Raw genomic sequence first — 21,165 nt, 5'->3', positions numbered from 1 at the left:
GAACAACTTAATTGCATTTCACTGAACCCCCGACATTATTTGGACTCAATACTCAAGTTATAATTACTTACTCTCTCACAACTAGTTGTTATCAGTAAATTGAGGCTGGTTGTTTTAACTGTTTGTTTGAAAATTCAAGTGTATTGTTTTTGTGAACAGAGCAAACTGAACAAAAAAAAAAAAAGCATGGGGTAGGGGTGCTTTCAACAAAAACATTTTAATGTTATATACAGGTTCTACATAATTTTGGACGCACTTTACATGTTTCAGTTATTCTAAATTTGTTTAACCATTTTTTGTGTCTGTTTGATAGTCAGTTTATATGGTTGTTACTGCCAACAGAGCGGTCTTTTAACAGGACTCATATCACCAAAAAAATCCTCAATTTTGTCACATTAAAGCTTTTGATGTAATATGTAATCACAATTTTTTTAAAACAAGCTTTAATTTTCCAATTGATTTAATCTATTTATGTAAACTGAGCTGCAAAACAGCCTAGTTTGAATGTACTGTTTTTACGATGTCACAAAAATCAACACATTTACATATGTCCTACAGCAGTTTAGTCCCACCCATTTACATTGAAGTTCAGTGTTTCAGTCTGAACTGCTTTTTGAAAGAGGCACATCACAGGGCAGAACAGAGGTCACTTACATATATCAGTATTAAAAGCACAGTGACAACAACTATCTAACTGTAAAGGGAACAAAACTACAATAAAGGCTGTTTTAAGGCAGTCATGAGAGCACATCACTCTGAAAACTCTTACTGAAACAGCTTTCCTTTATGTCTGAAATTGTGATCATTACATATTTGAAAATCAACAAAATACAGATAATGAGAAAATGTTTATATAGTCTATGTGATAGATGCTAGAAGGTATGCTAGTTTTTACTTTTACTTAAAAACCACCAAGTTTTGAGTAAACTGAATGTATCAGGGTTTACTGCGTACCCAGTGCAGTCCAGAGAAACAAAGAGGGGTTTGAAAGAAGAAAGTAAGTTTTGGTTCCTCTCAGGGTTTTCCCTGCCACTCTTGGCCTCAGCTTGCTCATCAGGGGCCTGCATTGTTAAAATTGTTAAAAAGAGCTAAAGAAATAAACTGAATCGAAAACATAAACACACAGTATTAAGTGTGGAATGTTGCATGTTGGGTAATGAAGGACTACAGCACCTATCTGGTAGAAAGGTACAAAAGCACAAAATTACAATTCACTGTCACAACATAGTTTCTGCTGTTCGGTAGACATTTCAGTAACACATATGCTGTGTCCAAAACCATGTACTGCCACACTAATTGGTACATCAAAACTACTATGCCACTATTACAAGTCCATTCATCTATCTGTATAATATGTATAGTATAATAGCATGCTGTTTTGTGTATTGTCAGTGGTTGGCTAGCTAGACAGACAGAAGGGCAAATCAGACAGTGTGATTTAATTCAAGGATTGAATTTGTTCATTTCATTCATTCCTGTCAACCTAGCCTTTAACATAAATAAGGAGACGTCAGCCAATAACCACTAATGGTTGTTGCTGTGATGACACTGAGCAACACACCAACAACGTTCACTCTACCCTCACAGCTGGTACAACTGCATACAAGGCAGAATTTGGTGGAAACAGTATCGTCATGGCTATAATTTCCTTTTTCTTATGAGCACAAGAAATACTTCAGGCAGCACTTTTTCTATACAGCCCAGTGTGAATACAATCTTACACATCTACTTCTGTTTTCAGAGAAAAGGAAGTGTATCACTGGTTGTGAAGCCTCTCAGCATTAGTGTTTAGATCATGTGTTTAGAATGTTAAGAATGTACAAAGTTATAGTTGCATAAACATTTCACGATGATCTTTGGGCTCCGATGCTTTCATGAACTTAGACTAAACTTTATTCAGTTAATGCTGTGTCACTACAAATATAGTACAGCCCAGAGAAAATACTGAAACACAGCACAATAAATGAAGAAGGTTGCTGACTGGTGAGGTTCATGAGTGAACAAAGATTTAACACACTAACATTATTTATACATTATTTATAAGCTTAATTCACAAATACAGTATATTACAGTATGATGGTTGCAATTTGTCTAGTAGAAAGTTACAATAAATCTCAGACTGAATAGTGGTAAATGCCTGATGAATATTTGTTGAAATTTACTGCAGTTTCTCAACACATTGGCCTACGTTGATCAAACTCTCTCCAATCAGACTCTATATTGAGGCTGTTGGGGTGGGTCTGGTATAGATCTGGAAACAGTGTGCTATCTGGGGAGCATCTCATCAAGGTCTGCCACAACATAAGCCACCACAGCCCACACAGCTGAGCACAAGTTCATCTCTGCTGGGTCCTGGACTGTCATTGTGTCACCTTGAGTGTGGTGGAACCAGAAGTACTTGCTGTCTGCTGTATGCAGGCTAGCACCTGGCATGGGAAACAGAGGTTGAAATATATGGTTAATCATGCATATCAGGAACCAATTTTTAAAAGGCAGCGCAGAGAGCAGTGTGAAGTGTTTCCTATTATGCACACAGTAAAACTCTTGCAGAAAAACAGACTTTGTGCAATATACTTCTACAGTACCTCTAAAACCTTCTATACCTTTTATATCAATATAATTCTCAACTGTCAATGACGACCTCATAGCTATAGGGAAAAAGGTGATAAATCACCTGTAGACTTTGGTAAAAATCAAAACCCCTACTGCTATTCCTGTGACGGAACTGCATAGCATACCAGAGTTTTACTTTTATTTGTAAGAGTGTGAAAACGTGAGATTTATATTCAAGGCCATGAGATCATTGCAAAAATCAAAAAATGAGAGCCTCATGGGTAAACCACTAGACTTGACAGCTACAATAATTACTTTGGCAAGAGATCAATATTTGTATTTGTAGTATTTGTAAGTCACTGGACTGAATCCCACTTATAACAGACAATCTTTCACTGGTAGGGACGCACAATGGTATCTTATTAGTATCGACAGATAAAAATTATATTGATATCAGACAGCAGTTTAGATTTGACTGATATTTCAAACCACTATCTGATGATGGTGTATTTACTGTACTCTGCAAGAGCAGAATGTTTAGGTGACAGTACACCACTCTAAGATATTGGAATTTTATTCATTTCACTGTATTTGTATCCAGAAGAAATTTTATATTTCTCTGTAACGCTAATGCAGGTAGATGGGGTCCCAAATGCTGCATTTTATAAATGTTTATATATTGGCATTGCGAGAAACATGAAAAATACTGGATATCAGCATCGTCACACAATTCCCATATCGGTGCAGCCCTAGTAGCTCGTACAGTTACTCAGCTACGCACACACAAGCAAAATTTGAATGGGCTTGTACTTTGAGTATTTTCATTTATAATACGTTTGTTTACATTTTTTCTGCAGTTCTACAAGTTAATCAGTACCCAAGTAGTTTTTTAACCTAGTAGTTTGCACTTCTATCTTTATACTTCTGTTTTGGAAAAGGTACTTTTGCCTGAGTAATTATTTCACAGTATCTGCATTCATTCTGTGGAGCATACAATTCCTATTCTCTCATACTTTTTTATTGTTTATGTTTTGGACCAGAACGTTAAAAGATCGCCACTGCCGTAATATGTATATGCTGATGAAAGGGTGGTCAGCCCAGTCACAAGTTAAACATATAATGCGGTTGCCTACAAATAATAGTCCTGATATCAGTATCAGAAGAAACATTTGAGGAACATTTTCCACTCTACACTCAGCAGACTCTGTTTCTAGGATGAATGGGAACTGGGAACATAGGAGTCAAGCGCATGTGTTTACAGTTAAATAGTTCTCCAGTTTCTCTACTGTTTCCAGATGGGAATAGCTCCATCCAGAACCCTCAACTATTCTTCAAGAAACAGAAGCAACAAAGTCTTGCTTAGCCTTTACAATAGGAGGCTGTTTGCTGAGTCTTCTTTTAATTCTACTCTGACACTCTACAGAGCTGCGTAGATACCCTAACTGCCCAGAATCTTTAAATGTTAAAGCTTTGGCGTAAATTAAGTTAATACTCATTAACTGCAAATGTACTTGTGTAGGTGTGGAGATAAAGCAATTACTTCATTTTTTTATCCAAAAACCCTTTACACATCAAATTAAGTCCAAACTGGCTTTGCACATTACGCAGAGTTAAAGAGAGGAAAAGAGCATTACCAACACCAGTCCACTGAAGGAAGAACACTACAGAACAACTCAAGATTACAAGAGCACACCTCAAATTCTCCACAACTGCAATGAAAATCATCTCATTGCAGTTGTTCTGTGTAGCTGTAGATGTTTGGACAGCTGTGCATCTGTGTATGACTCATTTGTTTAACATGTTGGCTTTGACTCACAGCGGAGCAGTCAAATTCTCTATACATTTCCCTAGTCTCCCTGTATGCTTCACATTTTCCATAATCCTCAGGTGATGTCACTGCAAATCTATCTGATATTGGTGAAAAAATATTTTGTACAGCAGAAAAACAGTTAAAGCTTGTGTAACTGGGGTAAAAAAAGCACTCATTCTCAATTAAAAATGGATGTATGGAGCCAAAAATATATTTGGTGGAAACTATATAAAATTAATACGTAAATGTTTAACACATAAAATTAATTAGAGTTAGTCTCAACACTGTGAACAAGCTGGTCATACTCTGTATAACACTGACTAGAGAATCTGCCTTGCCTTAAACCCTTCAAACTCTGTGTGTGGTGCTGTGACTAATGAGTAGTACTGTTTTTTTGCACAAAGATAAATTAGCATAGTTATAGGCAGCTTCATTTTGCAGTGTACTTTGCAGTGTACAAGTACTTTGGAGGTCTAAATGAAAACATAAGGGGTAAAATCTATGCTTTTTTCTTTCTTTCTCGGAAATTTAACTAAGTAGGAGTACACAAAAATCAATTTTACTAATGCAGTACAAATCTTTCAAAATAATACTTGTTAGTATAATGAAGTACAATCATTTAAATATTTTCCACCCCTGCAGTTGCCACAGTTCAGTAGTAGCCAAAATCATCAGTATAGATTTAACATTCTTTGGTGGCCATTCTTCGTTAACACTCTTTGGCGCAGAATTTTAAATCTAAAAGATGACTCAAAAGTCAAGCAGTAACTTGGATAATGACAGAAATGAGCACTGATGCTGCTATTAAAAGCGGGTCTGTCTGGTGGGTGTGAATTCCTCAGAGCTCTAATAGAGGCACTTCATTGTGTCTGTCCAACCCTGTCCCTGCAGTGGCACGTATCTGAGCTTTCCTCTCTCTAGCTAAGTATCTGAAGTAAGATATAGTGCTAATTTCATGGATATTTGCTTGAAATTAAACAATTAATGTCACTTTTTCAGTCAGACTGCCACTGGTGCAGGTCCCTCAAGGCCTGAGCAAGCAAAGCACAATAGCTTCAATGCACAAATGAAATTGCCTGTGTGGAAGATGAGATGCATGCAAGGTTGACTGGCTCCAAGTAAGTGACATTTACAAGAGAGAGACTTTCTGCTAACCTGGATACAAACTGCAGTTCATTACTTTAAAGCTCTTATTCTTGGACAGAAGGTAAAGTATGCTACTGAGGCCTTACTCAGAAAGCATGTACAAACTATTAATGGTTTAAAAGACTTTAGCTTCTAGATGCAAACATGCAGTTACAGTGTACTGTGCTCAGTGACAAACTGCTGTGTGACTGACAAAAGGTGAAATAAATGAACACACTAATGAACCGTCAGTATCAGTATAACACAGGGATCATTAGAGATAATGAAATTCTAGTCCCTGATGTGCTAAGCTTAATTCTGTTGTATATTCAGATGAAACATTGAGTGAAACCCACTAACAGTCTAGATGCAGTAAGGAGATGCCACAAATCATGAAGTCAGTGCAATATCAACAGTGTATCACTGCCTTTGACACTGACGTCTGCTGAGAGAAGAACTCAAAATGAATTTAAACAGACTAACATGATCTTAAACACAAAACAGGCCAAAAGCTAGACAGACGTCTGCACACACAATTGTTCATGTCAAGTTCTGCCCACATTGCTGATTTTAGCAAAAACTTTGTCTTGCTCATACCAAATCAGATTTAGTAAAGAGAACCTGTCATTTAAACTGACCTGGTACACCAGATTTCATCCACATGTTAATGTCAGTTCCTTCTCCATGCTCCTCCAGAGATGTGACATTGATTGATGTCAGCAGTTTCATTACTTCCTTCATGATAGCCCTAGCTTTGTCACTGCCAGTGAACTGTAGGCCCATGGGTGCAAATGTGCCCAGATCTGACTCCATCACCAGGTCAAAGTTTGAAATGTTTCCCTGTAGAGGGAAGAAAAAAATTATGACATTCTAGGATTTCACTTTTGATGCTGGTCATGCGAGGTGTCAATCACTGAATCAGGTGCTTGTAGGTTTTTAAATACTGCAATGTCTATTCTTTGGCAGTGAATAAAAAACAACCTTCAAAATGGTCTATTGGAAAGACATAGTGAAGAAATGCACTGGAGTGTGTTATAATTTACGGCGGTATGCTCCACACTGAGCCCTGTATAGGCACAGAACAGCACAGACAGGTTTAGTGTTTTTTCCCCTGTTCTAACTCACCTGATTCAGTCATCGAGGGGGTTGATAATGAATTGTGTTATGTTCCCCCTGATGGAAGTGAACAGCACTGATGTAAACAGAATTGACAGAATTTTTGTTCTCAAAAGCTTAAAGAATTAAGAAAATTAGTTTGGCAGCCAACATGAAGTTCACTTTTTATCATAGGTATAGCACACAAATAATCACAAGCCAGCAGAAAAAGCCCACACTTTTTCTGGCTTTCTATGGCATGTCCAAGAAAATATCCATGCATTTCAAATAATGCATGAGATTTTGTTTCATATGGACACATTCTATGGCCAAAAGTATTTGGACATTGAGTTTGAGTATTTCAGATACACCTATTGCTAACAGACGTATAAAATCAAACACATAGCCCTGCAATCTCCATAAACAAACATCGGCAGTAGAGTGGGTCATCCTGAAGAGATCAGTGACTTAAAGTGCACTAGCATAGTATGCCCCCCTTTGCCACAAGCCAGAACAACCTCTGAGCCACGAAGCAGTAGACCAGAGAAGTAATGCTGTGTGTTGAGGCACAAAGCACATACAAATCGCCCGTTCTGTTGCATCATTCACTACAGAGTTCCAAACTGCCTCTGAAACCAAAATCAGCACTAGGACTGAGTGTCGGGAGTTTCATGAAATGGGCTTCCATTGCTGAGCAGCTGCACACAAGCCTAAGGTCACTACACGCAATGCCAAGGGTTGGCTGGAGTGGTGCCGCTGGACTCTGGAATAGTGAAAACTTGTTCTCTGGAGTGATAATCACACATCACTATCTGGCAGTCTGATGGACGAATCTGTGCTTGGTAGATGCCAGAAGAACAGTACATAATGGAATGCATAGTGCCAACAGTAAAGTTTGGTGGAGGAGGGATAATGGTCTGAGTCTGTTTTTCAGGGTTTAGATTAGGCCCCTTAGTTCCAGTGAAGGGTCATGTTAAAGCTACAGCATACAAAGACATTTTACACAATTATATTATTCTAACTTTGTGGCAACAGTTTGGGGAAGGCCCTTTCCCATTCCAGCATGACTGTGCCCTGTGCACAAAGTGAGGTACATAAAAGACATGGTTTGATAAAATTTGGTGTGGACGAACTTCAGTGGCCTGCACAGAGCCCTGACCTTAACCCCACTGGAAACCTTTGGGATAAACTGGAATGCTGACTGTGAGCCGGACCTTCTCGTCCAACCTCACAAATGTTCTTTTGACTGAATGGGCATAAATTCCCACAGACACACTGCAAAATTTTGTGGAAAGCCTTCCCAGAAGAGGATGCCCAGCAATCTCATATAGGTGTAACGGTCAGCTGTTCCCATACTTTTTGCCATATAGTGTATCTCAATCCTTCAGTCTCACTTTCACAATGTACACTCTTAAAGTTCACGCAGAACACTGTTTTGGGGAAACTGGGGTTTGGTTGGCAGCTCAAGCTCACACATCACAATTCATAAAGAAAGATGGCTGTAACTTTAATACATCTATAATGGAACACAACCTTTATGAAAAGCATCCTTTAAAAAAAAAAAAACCTCATCTTCAGGATAGAGGATAGACATGGTCTCCTCGGGCTGGAATAAGATCTTATTATTCAGATTTAATAATATATCTGTCAGTTACTCTTTAAGACTTGCAGACAAGAAAGAGGTTGGATTGATTTTCAATAGTCCACTTTGCAGTTCAAACCAAGTTAAATTCAATCCATCCTCCATGTATTTAGATGGAGTACAGTAAAACAGTTGCCTTACCGACCAAATGCAGTATTTGAACTTTGGTTGGCCCCTTCGCTACTGCCATTTCTGATTATCCTCTAGAGTCAAAATCCAACAGTAACTCCACAAAATCTTCACAGCAGTATAGAGTTACCACGCAGTCTCAATTCCAACTGTATGCTAAATCATTCCATGCAAGAATATATAACTACATAAACCTTGGATCTGATCAATTCTGGACAGTAATGTGTTTCATCCTACATCAGAAGAGACCAAGAAAGAAACAAATCTCAATGGAAGAATGCCACTTTAAATGAAAATGTGTGTGAGTGTATGTGTGTGTGAGAGAGTGAAAGTGAGAAAATGAGATTGTGTTGGGAAGCAGACAGATCAACAGAACAGCACATGCATCACATGCATCATACTAATAATACACTCATTATATCAAGAGGTGAAAGGTATCTACTTTGTGTTGTTCGTAGTACTGTGCAGCTCCCACTCCCCCTGCTTCCTCAGCAGACCACAGCACTGTCCTGAGTGTTCTCTTTGGGCGTAGCCCTAGGGACCAAGTAGGAGACAGCATGAGGCAACATGTATTTCACTTTCCATTCATAACAAAACTACAAGTGCTACAGTGCATGGGTAAGGTCAAGGTTAGTCAAGCTTAACAATGAAGTAAATAACAGAAAATCAATGGGAGGAATTTGAACTGAAAACAGGGCAAATACTGTATTGTACAAAAGTCAGAGACCACCCATCGTTTAAATTCCGCTTCAAATGATCAAGAAGTCCAAGTTATCCATTATTCAGCATCAGGAAAAAAAAACACAACAGAAATAATATTTAACAGAGAATTACAAGCCTCCGAAAATTACAAAAATAACAGAATTTTTCAAAATTAAAAGCCTTAACAACTAAATATCAACATTTTCAGTATATAGTGTGTTCAATCTTTGCCCTCTTTACATCCTCCATATTTTGTTTTTAAGGGAGAAATCTGTATGGATATATTACCATGTTTCTTGTAAACATATCTAAATTTCAGTTTTAGAAGATGTTGTTGCTCCTAGATATAGTTTTGGAGTTCTAGTGCAGATTGTCTTTTCTGTGTATTTCCTTTTCTCATTAATGGCTTCATGACAGCTACACATCCTTTGAGACTCAGGTCATTTGATGGTGAGAGTTTTAGTCTACAAGGTCTTGCACTGCTATTGTTGTTAGGTTGAACACTTTTGGAAAGTCCTGATTTTTTTTCCCCCTTTTTTTTTGCAAGTGGATTATCTACCTACATATCTACATCTTCTCAGAAAGATCGCCTGAAAATAAATAACTTGTACTTAATTGTCATTTTGACTGGAAATTAAATAAATGAAGGGTGATCTCTGACTTTTGCACAGTACTGTACATGTTGCATATGATCTCAAAAACATTATCCAGAAACTATGTAAAAGAAGGGTAAAAAGCATTGTGTTTATACTGTGTAAAATTGTCCTCTAGCAGATATCTTACAGGCTTTTCTCCATACATGCCCAACTAGACAGCATTATCATTGAAAGTCAACGCTTAGCACTGTAGAAGAACAGGCTAAGAGTGGAGACTGGGACAGAACAGGTCATGCCCACCAACTGGACTATAATTATGATCATCTCTCTGGACTATACTCTCTCTGGTCTCACTTGAAAATAAGCACTATTTCACAGGATTAGTGTTGTATGACATCACTACATCTCTACAACAAATTTAGTTCTGTTTATGATCAACAGTAATATGAGGGACCCACAGCCCTACAAGTTCAAGCATTCTCTGGTCCAACAAATCTGATCAGGGTAGCAAAAACTGTCCAGAACCGAAGCTGTTCTGCCAGTAGTATAACAATCTCCATCTAAACTACAAGGATTAAATCAGTTAGCCTAATTAACTCTGGCTGTCCAAAAGGTTTGAATCAACTTTGGCCAGTAAAATGGCCCCATTTTCCTCTTTAAAAGCAGCTGTAGTTATCAGGACATTTTGTCAAAATATGACAGTTTATGAGCATGTTCAGGTAGACAGATATTTGTGATGACAAAAAAAAAACAAAAAAAAAAACACGGTGCTGATTGTCATCACTACTTGCAGAAGGAGGCTTTCAGGTGTAATGATAGGTATTCAATTCTGTGCTATTTCTAGTGCTCCTTTTATAACAGTGTCACAAAGCTGCTTTACAGAAATCTGGGTTCAAACCTCTAATGAGCAAACCAAGGGTGACAGTGGCAGGAAAAAGAAGAGGAACCAAAACTCAAGGGGGCAACTTTTGAATTCCTGTTCACGAAAAAAATAATAAATAAATTGACTTCCTCTCTTATTCACATAGCCATGTTCTTTGAAAAAAGAAAAAAAAAAAAACATCTTACACCAACTTTCAAGAAGAACAAGCTTCTAGTGTTATTTTACTTGTTACTCTATTTTAAGCCTCTGTAATGTGGTGTGCAATTCCCTTAAGAAAATGTCTGAGAAAAATGTTTTCAACAATTCAAATAGTTGCTCTTTGAATCACTTTTCCTTGATAAACTTTTGTTGCACAGAATTTGCTAGATATAAATAGTATGAATAGACTTTTTCTCCCTATTATCCCTATTATTTCATGTCAGAAACAATAGGTTACTGCTTATCTTTAAACACTGAACAAGGACTGACATGCAAGTTTGTACCAATCATGGATGTGTGATAAACTGGCTACAACAAGAAGTGTGCAGTTAAGAATGACAGGGTTGTCTAAAGCTTTTTTGGAACAAAAATGACATTATTAACAGTTTAATTAGTCTCGCGGGACCAGATGTGATCTCATAACAAAAATACATGCCTGGAAACTTGACACACTTGATGGACTGCGATGAAATCTGTCGCAAACCTGCCCCAATTTCCTCTAGCCAGTCCTCTTTTAAAATCTACAGTACAAATGACAGCACAAACAAAACAAGCTACCTAGTGAAACGCTAGCTAACGGAACTGTTTTCACTTCTAAGAGATAATGTTTATTTTTACCATGTTACGTGTTTTCCGCACACACAACACCCATCAATATGCTTAATTTGCTTAAGATGCTGAGAAGTGCACCATCAGCAAGTAATGTTTCTTTCTGTTTTTGGTCTGTGTGAAAATATCACTCATTTAACCAAACACTCATTGGAATGAATGTATTGGGAAAATGGACAGTATACTGCACTGGGAGATACAGGGGTGATCAGAAATATGGTGGGCAATTTCATCACCCCAAGGACACTTCTATTTATCATCACTGGGCTCACAGGATTCTGCATGTTTGAGACTAGCACACAACAGCTCATCAGCCTATTCCATTACTGTTTCTATCATTATAAGAGAAGAAGGCACCTGCTATTGCGTGTTTAAAAGCCTCTTACCCAGATCTTTGATCAGAGACAAGGCTTCCCAGGAAATAGCAACTCCACCTCCATCATCCATAGCCCCCTGTCCCACATCCCAACTGTCCAGATGACCACTTAGCAAAACGACCTGTGGATAAGAAAACAGGAATGTAAGAAAAATAGCAATCTCTATCTAAAAGATATGAGGAATAATAATGATTGAATGCAATTATCCATCACTGAAAAGCATCCAGCCCAGCTGGATGGTTTTGGATCATACCAGCACTGATTAAACTCAGCTGTTAGGAAAACGCTTTATTGTAAGTCACAGTGCGCCACTCTCATAATGACGTTTTTGGTAGCTATTTATTTTTCCCTGTCCAAAAAAAAACAGACATACAATACACTTTTACTCTTTTTTGCTTTCCCCCAAGCAAACGTAATTATTCCACACTGACACAAGTACTTGGCCTTGTATTAAAAATTGAAAAAAGAAAAAAGAAAGGGAAAAAAAACCCTTTACTGGCAAACTTTTCCAGATGTTGGCTGTCAGTAGGGCTGGGAGCACCTTTGTATTTCTGCTGCAAGTTTTTAACATCCTCCTCTCAATTTTTGTACATGTGAAATGAGCTAAGAATAGCTCCCTCTTCTCTGCCAAATGTCACTTCTCTCATGCTTTATATAAACATGTCTCTCTGCATGATTTACTAATAAAAGCCTGCAGGGGACATGATATGAGCAAAAAGTCGTACCAACATTACTGTGCGTTTGCAGTATTCCTAGCAATAAAAGAAAAAAAACATTCACATATTACAGGCCTAGGACTAATGCCATTTTAAAAACTATAAATGTTACTTTTACAATATAAAGTGAAATTGGTGGCCCTAGGACTTTAGAATTGAGAGATATAAACTAAGAGGACCCTAGGGCTGCAATCGTTATTGCAAAATGTATGTCACAGAAGGCTGCAATATGCAAATGAGCAGTCATACCAATCACAATGCTTTTTTACTGTATGCTGGGGGCATTTTGATCAATTACAGTTCCAGATGAGTGTTTCTGTTTTGATAAATCAGGGTTTTCATTTTGGTTAAAACAATGCAGGCAAATCTTCAATCATGTTAACATAAAAAGATTCAAAATATTTTTTTTGTGTGTCAACCCCAAGACCAAATCCTAAATTTAAATAAATAAATAAATAAATAAATAAATAACTTGACATTAAACCCAAAGACCCCTTTTTTAATAATAACACATTTAAAGGCATTGTTATCTACTAAGGTATAGCAATATTTCCTTCAGTACTGTCAATCAACTTTCTTCATAAATATCAAACAGTAATCTCAGACAAAGTAAAGCATCTTGGGCAGCTAAGAGTTGCCAGATGTTTGGTCATAATTCTTGAGGGTTGCCAGATGTTCAATCTTTCCTTCGCACAGCGCTCCTCTGGCAGATACAAGAGTTTCTTGGACTTATACATAAAACATTTGTCTACTGTGATTTCTTTCCAGCTGGGCTAAGACAATTAAAGTTTCCTTGGATAACCTAAGAGAAACATAATATACAGGAAATCGTCACCCTAAATAAACTCATCAGACAGTAACGCAATGGAATTAATTCAACTTCTAGAGACATCTGAAGCAGCATGTGGGCAGCCCTGCTCACAAGCTACATCACATCCTGGATCTGGTAATCACTAAAGGTTTAAAAACAAGCGTGTCCATAATCTCTAATACTTTTTTATAAGATAACTTCTGTATATTCTTTCAAGTCAATATAGAAGTAAGGAAGAAAGGGGCAGAAAATCATTTACAAAGCATTATACTGACTCAGAAACAGTCAAAAAGTTTAGATTAGATTAAGTGACCCTTATTAGTCACACAATGGGGAAATTTCACCTCTGCATTTAACCCATCCTGTAATGATTCAGTCTCTGATCTAAATGCTACATGAAAGGAAATTCTTGAAATTGTCACACCAGTCAAATGGAAGAAAATACTTGCATACTTATAAACATCTGTGGATTAATGAGCAAATACACCAGAGAAATCATAAATCAGAGAGCTTATGGAGGAAAACTAAACCGCAGGTACGTTATATTTTCAAAGAGCAGATCTCCACTACAATACTACGAAAATATCAGTCATACCTCTCGAGAGTTAAAACAAAGATAGTTCCAAAGTCCTTTTTTCCACCACAGACTGATCAAGTAACGCGACCTTTTCTTCTAGTGTTGAATAGTGATTTACCTTCTATTACCTGCAAAGAATTTGCAGTTCATATCCAAAATAAAATAGGCTTGATAAGACAGAGCATAGCTCATCCTACTGAAACGAGCTCCTATAACCTTTCTGATAAGCCACTTACATCAGTAACGGCATTTCTCTGTTACCAATTATAAGGAGCTTACAACTGATATAAACAAATTAAGCTTGTCCACATGTGATTTTGACCCTGTTTCTACTTTACTCCTTAAGATGGTTATTGATTGTGTTTAAACTATTGTAAACTACTGTCTGTCAACAAGTGCTTCTTCAGATGCTTTTTAAAACTGCCCTGGTAAAGCTTCTACTAAAAAAGGAGTAGCATGGATCCTTCTGTACAAAATCATTTTATACTGATTTCTAATCCTCCTTTTTAAGTAAAGTCTTAGAAAAAGTTGTTTTCAAACAATCAAATGTGTATCTAATATTAAACAAATTATCTGAAAAGTTTTTCAGGTTTCTGTTCTGACCACAGTACTGAGACAGCTTTGGTTTGTGTTGTCAATGACCTCAGGCCTAGCACTGATGCAAAAAATACTTATATTTTGATTTTATTTGATCTTAGTTTTTGATACTGTTGACCACAAGATTCTAGTTTACCGTCTTGACTACTTGGTATGGTTTAAATATTTAATGAACAGATAGTTCTTGATTTCACTGGTAAACCATTCATCAAAAAAAAAGTAAAATTTCTTGTGGAGTCCCACAAGATTCAATTACAGGGACTTTGCTTTTCTCTTTGTACATGTTACCTCTACCTGATGTCATTAGGAAGTATGATATCAATTTTAATAGCTATGCTGATGACACACAATTACATATTTCCATTCCTTTTGACAATCAAGACTCTGTTGACAGGCTTACCAGCTGTGTGTCAGATATTTCTCAGAGGACAATTTTCTACAACTAAATCATGAAAAAACATTAAATACTAATCTTTGGTACTAAAACTCAGAGAAAAATGCTTTACGAGGAGATTGGTTCTTTAGCTTTGTATACCAAACCTGAAGTACGAAACCTGGGTGTAAGCTTCGACTCTGAGCTCTGTTTTATTTCACATGTAAACGTCATTAAAGCAGCTTTTCATCATTCAAAAAATATCGCTAGTTTAGCCTTTTTTTCAGAGTGACGTAGAGAAATTTGTTCACGCATTTGTTACAAGCAGAGTTGATTACTGTAATGCTCTTCTTATTGGACTTCCTAAGAAAGCAATACATCCTCTACAACAAAATGCAGCAGAACTAGTACCTGCTTACATCATGGAATATCTGTTTGTTTATGTTCCAATGTGTGATCTTAGATCTACAGATACTGGCCTTCTGTAAAATACAGGAAAGGTGGGGAGGCCTCTTTGGGTTATTACGCATCTTAACTGTGGAACTTAATTCCACCTTTAATTAGACAGTGAAGCTCAGTGCACACTTTTAGGACACATCCCTTTCGCTTAGCAATTCCTTAAAATTATACGTCTCTTTGGTATTTATCTTTTTAATTTGATCTGTGTCATTGTCTTATATGATTTCACATTAATACTGAGTTTTTCCTATTACTGTTAAGCTTTATCACCTGACTATAAAGCACTTTGAGCTGGCATTGGTATGAAAAATGCTATTTCATTATTATTATTATTATTATTATTATCATCATTATCATCATCATCATCATCATCATCATCATCATCATCATCATAATCATCATTAAGTCTCTCATCTTATCTAATCTTTAACCCCAGGGTTCAAAATCTGGTCCTGGAGGATCACAGCTCTGCAGACATTTGCAATTTCCCTCTTCTAACACTGAATTCAACTCATGAAAGTCATTCTAATTATCTGATTAATTGCATCAGATGTGCTAAAAGAGGTGGAATGCAGAGGTGTGGCCTACCGGAACTGGAGCCTGACTCTCCTGACCTACCATGTTCTCTGACCTATTAATTTACTTGCTAGAGAATGCCAGGCCTTTTTCATGTCCGTTTCATTCTGGGTTTTATCCAGATAATAATACATACTTCTTGCATTCATCATACTCTGAAGCAGAGCTGCTAAAGGCAACTGAAGAATGGATGTCCCAGAGGGATACTAGAAGGAACATTTTTATCAAAGCAAAGCTATACTTAAGTTGTGGTGTAGCCAGTGGCCAGGAAACGGTGCCTGCATTCAAAAGACACACAGCTGACGCAGACCTCACTGAAACATCAATATGGAAACAGATTAACGAAGCATGCACCAAGGTGAACAACCGCATAATAAAGTACAAACTGAAACTGCTCACTGTCTCAAACAGTCAGACAGTAACATTATTTGCATTTCTGTAAAGATGTACTCCAAATCAATAATGGCTTAAACCAATCTGAAACTCACTGAACAGCCGAAAATTCAGAGATGCCGTCAATCTGACAGCAAAACATAAAACTTAAAAGAAACACACAAGTGGAAATTCTTGTTTCTATTTCTTTATAGCAAAAAATACATACAAACACGTAAACCAGACACTGTGTACATCACTGGCTTGCCAGGTAGACCACCCTGCTTTGATGTACTTTCTAAATGTGGAACTGGTGCTTTAAGTTAAACATGCTTTTATGCATAAAAGAGAACACAAACCAAATTCTAATTGCAGTTTTGGTTTTGAAGATATTACAGGCTCAGAAACTAAACTCACATTTTAAGGAAGGAAGGAAGGAAGAGAGAGAGAGAGAGAGAGAGAGAGAGAGAGAGAAAATCTGCTCTTGAGCACAAACTTTATTTCTCAATGACACAGTGTTTAATGTGAAGGCTGGTTAAAGGCTTCAAAATCAGACACAAATATGACTGATAATAAACTCTGATATGATGGAGCTATCAAAAGCCACTGAAATATGAATGAGGGTATGAGGGAGTGAAATGAATAGAGTGATAGAGAAAAGGATGGATTTGACTCTACAAATGCGATAACAGCCAGAGGAGTGCAATACAAAAACAGACTTAAAAGATACACAGAAGATCTGTATCAGAGCACTAAGACCTTAAGTAACCCAAGAAGTCAGAGTTGCTCAAAAAAATAAAAAATGTTTACTGGTGAAAACACTTTCGACATTTCTTATATTCATTATTTTTCACTTCCAGGGGAAGGAGAAATAGTTAAAGAGAAATACAGTACTGTGCAAAACTCAGACCACCTTTTCCTGTCATTTCCAGTCAAAACGACCATTAAGTTATTCATTTCCAAAAGATATTTCTGAGGAGCTTAAGTAAGATAATCCATTATAATGGAAGCTGTAATAAAGGTAAAGTGTGGGCACAGTAAATACTGAAACATTCGACATATTTTCTGCTTATTGTGCCCATAAGTTACCCACACCACACAGGCATACAAGGTCCACCATTTCTTGTTTATATTTGTGTATATTTCCCACAAAACCACTGTGTGGGATGAGAAGTTTCTGGTCTGTCAGAAAGCAAGGAACGCACAGAAGTACGAAAAATATTTTGGTCAACATAAGTAAATACACAGCAGACAGCCCATTTCCTAATATATTGACACCGCATGTTTGCAGGAATCTGTAATTATGGAAAAAGCCATCATAAATATGCCTGTGGACAGACACACACAAAACACCCTCTCATTCTACCTCCAGCACACACACACACACACACACACACACACACACATTTTCTGTCTCTCCATCTCTCTTTTTCCAACTAAATACACCCCTATCTCTTCTTACTGTCCAGAAAAAAAGTTACTGCTTCCTTTAAGCTCACTGTTTTGTTTCAGAAGACAAATTTCGCTGCCTTCATATAAACATGCTAAAATATTTGTGCCAAGGGTGCAACAACTGTCAGGTCGCTGTAAAATAGATAAAGTACCTTAAGAAATCAATAAATGCTTCACATATTGGCCCAAAAAGGACCTCTGATTCAAGAATCAGACACATGGATGCACCTGATGTGCTTTAACACCTTGTGTAATACCACCTGACAGTAAAGACAGACTGTGAACGCATGACCCTGTGGAAAAATCACAACCAATCACGACTCTTCAATGTTCTTAAAACCTGAACATCAACAAAGCTGAAAGAATGCATTATAACCATAGAGCAGAGGTCACTGGCATTTAGTTAATAGCAGCTAGACACTTCTTGCTGTAGTACCAAATAAAACAAGAACAGAGGACATCTGAGCCTTTTTTGGTTCCTTTTAAGGTCTTTTAACAAGAAAGAATAAAAGAAACCAATGGAAAAGAGGAACTCTGGCTTTGTAGTGGGAGGATATGATGTCATTCACCCACAGGTTTCATTTCCCACCTCAAATTACCACACTACATCAGATGACTGTAGCAGTTCTGGCTTTGAGCTTTTAATGCCTGAATCTCCTAACAGAGGTATTATTAGTGACTTGCCTATTTTACCAGTGCTGAAACACATCATTTGTTGAGTTCAACTTAGACACAGATTATCAGCTCTGAACAGTAGTTACCTCAAGGTTATGCTTATTTCACAAGGACAAGATACTGAATACAGAGCCTTGCAAAAGTATTCCACCCACTTAAAAGTCATCAGATTTGTCAGGACTACAAAAACAAATGGACTATTACAGACATTACTTTTTATTGAAAACCAATATGCTCTTAAAGTACATTTTTAAGGTCAAAATTTACTATGACAGCAGACCTTTAAAAAAAGATGCTGTTTGCATAAGTACATTCAACCCCTTCAGACTAGTACTTGGTAGAATTACCTTTTGCTGCAATAATGGCTTTAAGTCTGTTGGAGTAAGTTTCTACCACCTTGGTACACTGTTTGGAAGTGATCTTCACCAATTCATTCGGGCAGATTTGCCCCAGGTTGTTCAAGTTGGTTAGATGACGCTTGTGGATGGCAATTTTCAAATGGTGACACAGATTCACTATTGGATTAAGCTCTGGACTTTGGCATAGTGGAGCATTCATCTTTTTGCTGCTCAACCTCTTCTGTGTTGCTTTGGCTTGTGCTTGGAATCACTGTCCTGCTGATAGGTTAAGTTTCTTCCAAGCTTTAATGTTTTTAGCAGACTGAAGATTGTCTTGCCATATCCCTCAATTTTGCACCATTCATACGTTCTTTAATTTTAACAAGATGCTTAGCCCTGCTAAAGAAAAGCATCTGCATAACATGATACTGCCACTCCCATACATCACTGCTGGCATGGTGTTTGTTGAGGAATGGGCAGTGCTAAGTTTGTGCAACACAGAGTTTTTGATTTTTGACTAAAAGGTTAAATTTTTGCCTCATCTGATCACAAAATCTTATCCTACATTTTAGCTGGGTCACTCTGAGGCTTTCTGACAAACTCCAGACGTGCTTTGATATGTTTTTTCTAAGGTAATGGCTTCTTTCTAGTAACCCTCCCATATATGCCAACTGTATGCAGAACTGTTGATATTGTTGACTGCTGACTCACTCAACTTTCAGCCACAGAACTCTGTAGCTCCTTCAGAGTGAGTGTTGACCTCTCTGTGGCTTCCCACAGAAGTCCAGTTCTTGCTCTGATGCGAGTTTTGACGGACAGCCTTTTCTAGGCAGTGCCTGGGTGATAAGATGAAGCTTCTATTTCCTCACAATTGATCCAAAAGTGCTCACTGGGATATCCAAACACTTCTCTATCTCTAAAAAAATTCTCTAATTTTTTTAGAATCCTTTTTGGTCTTCATTTTCATAGTTTCCTTCAGATTCACAGTCTGCCCAATGGTACTTGAATTAAGACGGTCTTTTATCCAGAAAAACAACTTCAATAATTCACAGTAAAGAATAATTGTAAGACTCATTATTGCATTTTTTAAAAATTTGTGTAAACCAGAAGCTTCCACAGCACAAGGGTAATTTTCAATTTTTGTCAGAATATTTTATTTCTTCATAAAACCAATATTGCTTTAATCAATTTTGAAGGTCAGTCTTTTGAAATACAATACAACATAACACAAAATATCAAAGTGTACTTTGTAATCCAGACAAATCTGATGATGTAAGTGGGTTGAATACTTTTGCAAAGCACTGTAGGAGCTAAAAATAAAAGAACACCTCATTTCTGGCATTTCACACTTTTGGAATAAGGGCCTCAGAGTTATTTTAAAGAATGAAGTATGATGAAATATAACAGATGATGCCTTGTGAACCTTAAGCAAGAGTCATTCAAAAATGTTTTTTTTTCCCCCCAAACCGCATGCCATACAGGCATTTTCAGCTAAAATAGACACAGTGTGAGTTCTAAAGCCTGTCTAACTGCCTGAGAGAGGTGCTGGCCATGACATGGCTGTCAAGGCATTAAAGCCACGATGAGTAATTCTCTCCAAAGAGCTATGCTAAGGCTTCCCACAGAGCTCCATCAGCAAATGTGATCACCATTACCAGCCATGGCACAGTGTCATTGAGATGCTTAGTGAAGAAATACTGAGTCTCAAAGTTCTGTTTGTTCATAAAATAAACGTCCCCATCTTGCACAAGCACTGTCCCAATAACTAGGGCAAAGTAACGCTCATAAATATTGACACAATACAACTGTTGAACCCTACTGGCAGTTCAGACATATGTTAAAGTGTATTTTCAACAGGAAAATAGGTTTCTGCCTTCAGTTGATGCCAAAATGAAAGACCTTGTGCTGTATCTAAAATTTAACTCAGATAATTAAAAATAAATCAGTTTTACAAACAGAAATACAACAAGTCTGTTAAAAGGTTAAAAGACAACAAACATGTTCCTTCAGTCCTACATCAAACTCCTTCAATTTGAGCTTAATGTAAAAGCCAACTTTAAACTCTGGACACCTTGAAAAGTTAGTATTCTATGTTTTGCCATTTTGTGGAAACTAATGAAGTGTGGAGAAGTGTTTAAACTCCTGGGTTTCCCTTAATGGATCCTCTGCATGTATCTCAGGCCAGAAGCAACAAACAGCCAGCCCTGAGGTGGTTAAAACCAATCTGATGCCATCAAAGGATGTAAACCTCTCAAGCTCGTTCTGCAAGGACAACATGGTTATATGTTCCCAGAATAAAACCAGCAGGGCAATATGAGGAAAGGAGTGGACAAGCAGACAAAAACAAGCCTAACGCTGGATAAATAAACAGAGGAGGCAAAAACCCTGATCTGTCTGTGCATTGATCCAGATGAGTAAGTTCTGGGAATGAGAAACATCACAGTGATTGGAGACCAAAGGCATATCTGCTGTTTGTGGAGCTGGACACTATTGAGTGCAA

At 37.4% G+C, this 21,165-nt stretch overlaps 1 protein-coding gene across 1 annotated transcript in view; it reads right to left on the bottom strand.

Moving 5' to 3' along the window:
• Positions 1-765: 765 nt before the first annotated feature.
• LOC118818136 (carboxypeptidase Q-like) overlaps positions 766-21,165 on the bottom strand; it is a 36,115-nt gene continuing 15,715 nt past the window's right edge. The window contains exons 5-8 of the mRNA XM_036585289.1: positions 11,729-11,840; positions 8,797-8,888; positions 6,127-6,328; positions 766-2,426 (exon numbers count right to left, since the gene is read on the bottom strand). Of these exons, the coding sequence (XP_036441182.1) occupies positions 2,266-2,426; positions 6,127-6,328; positions 8,797-8,888; positions 11,729-11,840 (567 nt within the window). The 3' untranslated portion in view covers positions 766-2,265. The remainder of the gene's footprint in view (positions 2,427-6,126; positions 6,329-8,796; positions 8,889-11,728; positions 11,841-21,165) is intronic.

This window comes from Colossoma macropomum, unplaced genomic scaffold, assembly GCF_904425465.1.
Source record: "Colossoma macropomum unplaced genomic scaffold, Colossoma_macropomum, whole genome shotgun sequence".
In the NCBI taxonomy this organism is placed as follows: Eukaryota; Metazoa; Chordata; class Actinopteri; order Characiformes; family Serrasalmidae; genus Colossoma; species Colossoma macropomum.
This window is presented reverse-complemented; position numbering and strand designations above follow the sequence as displayed.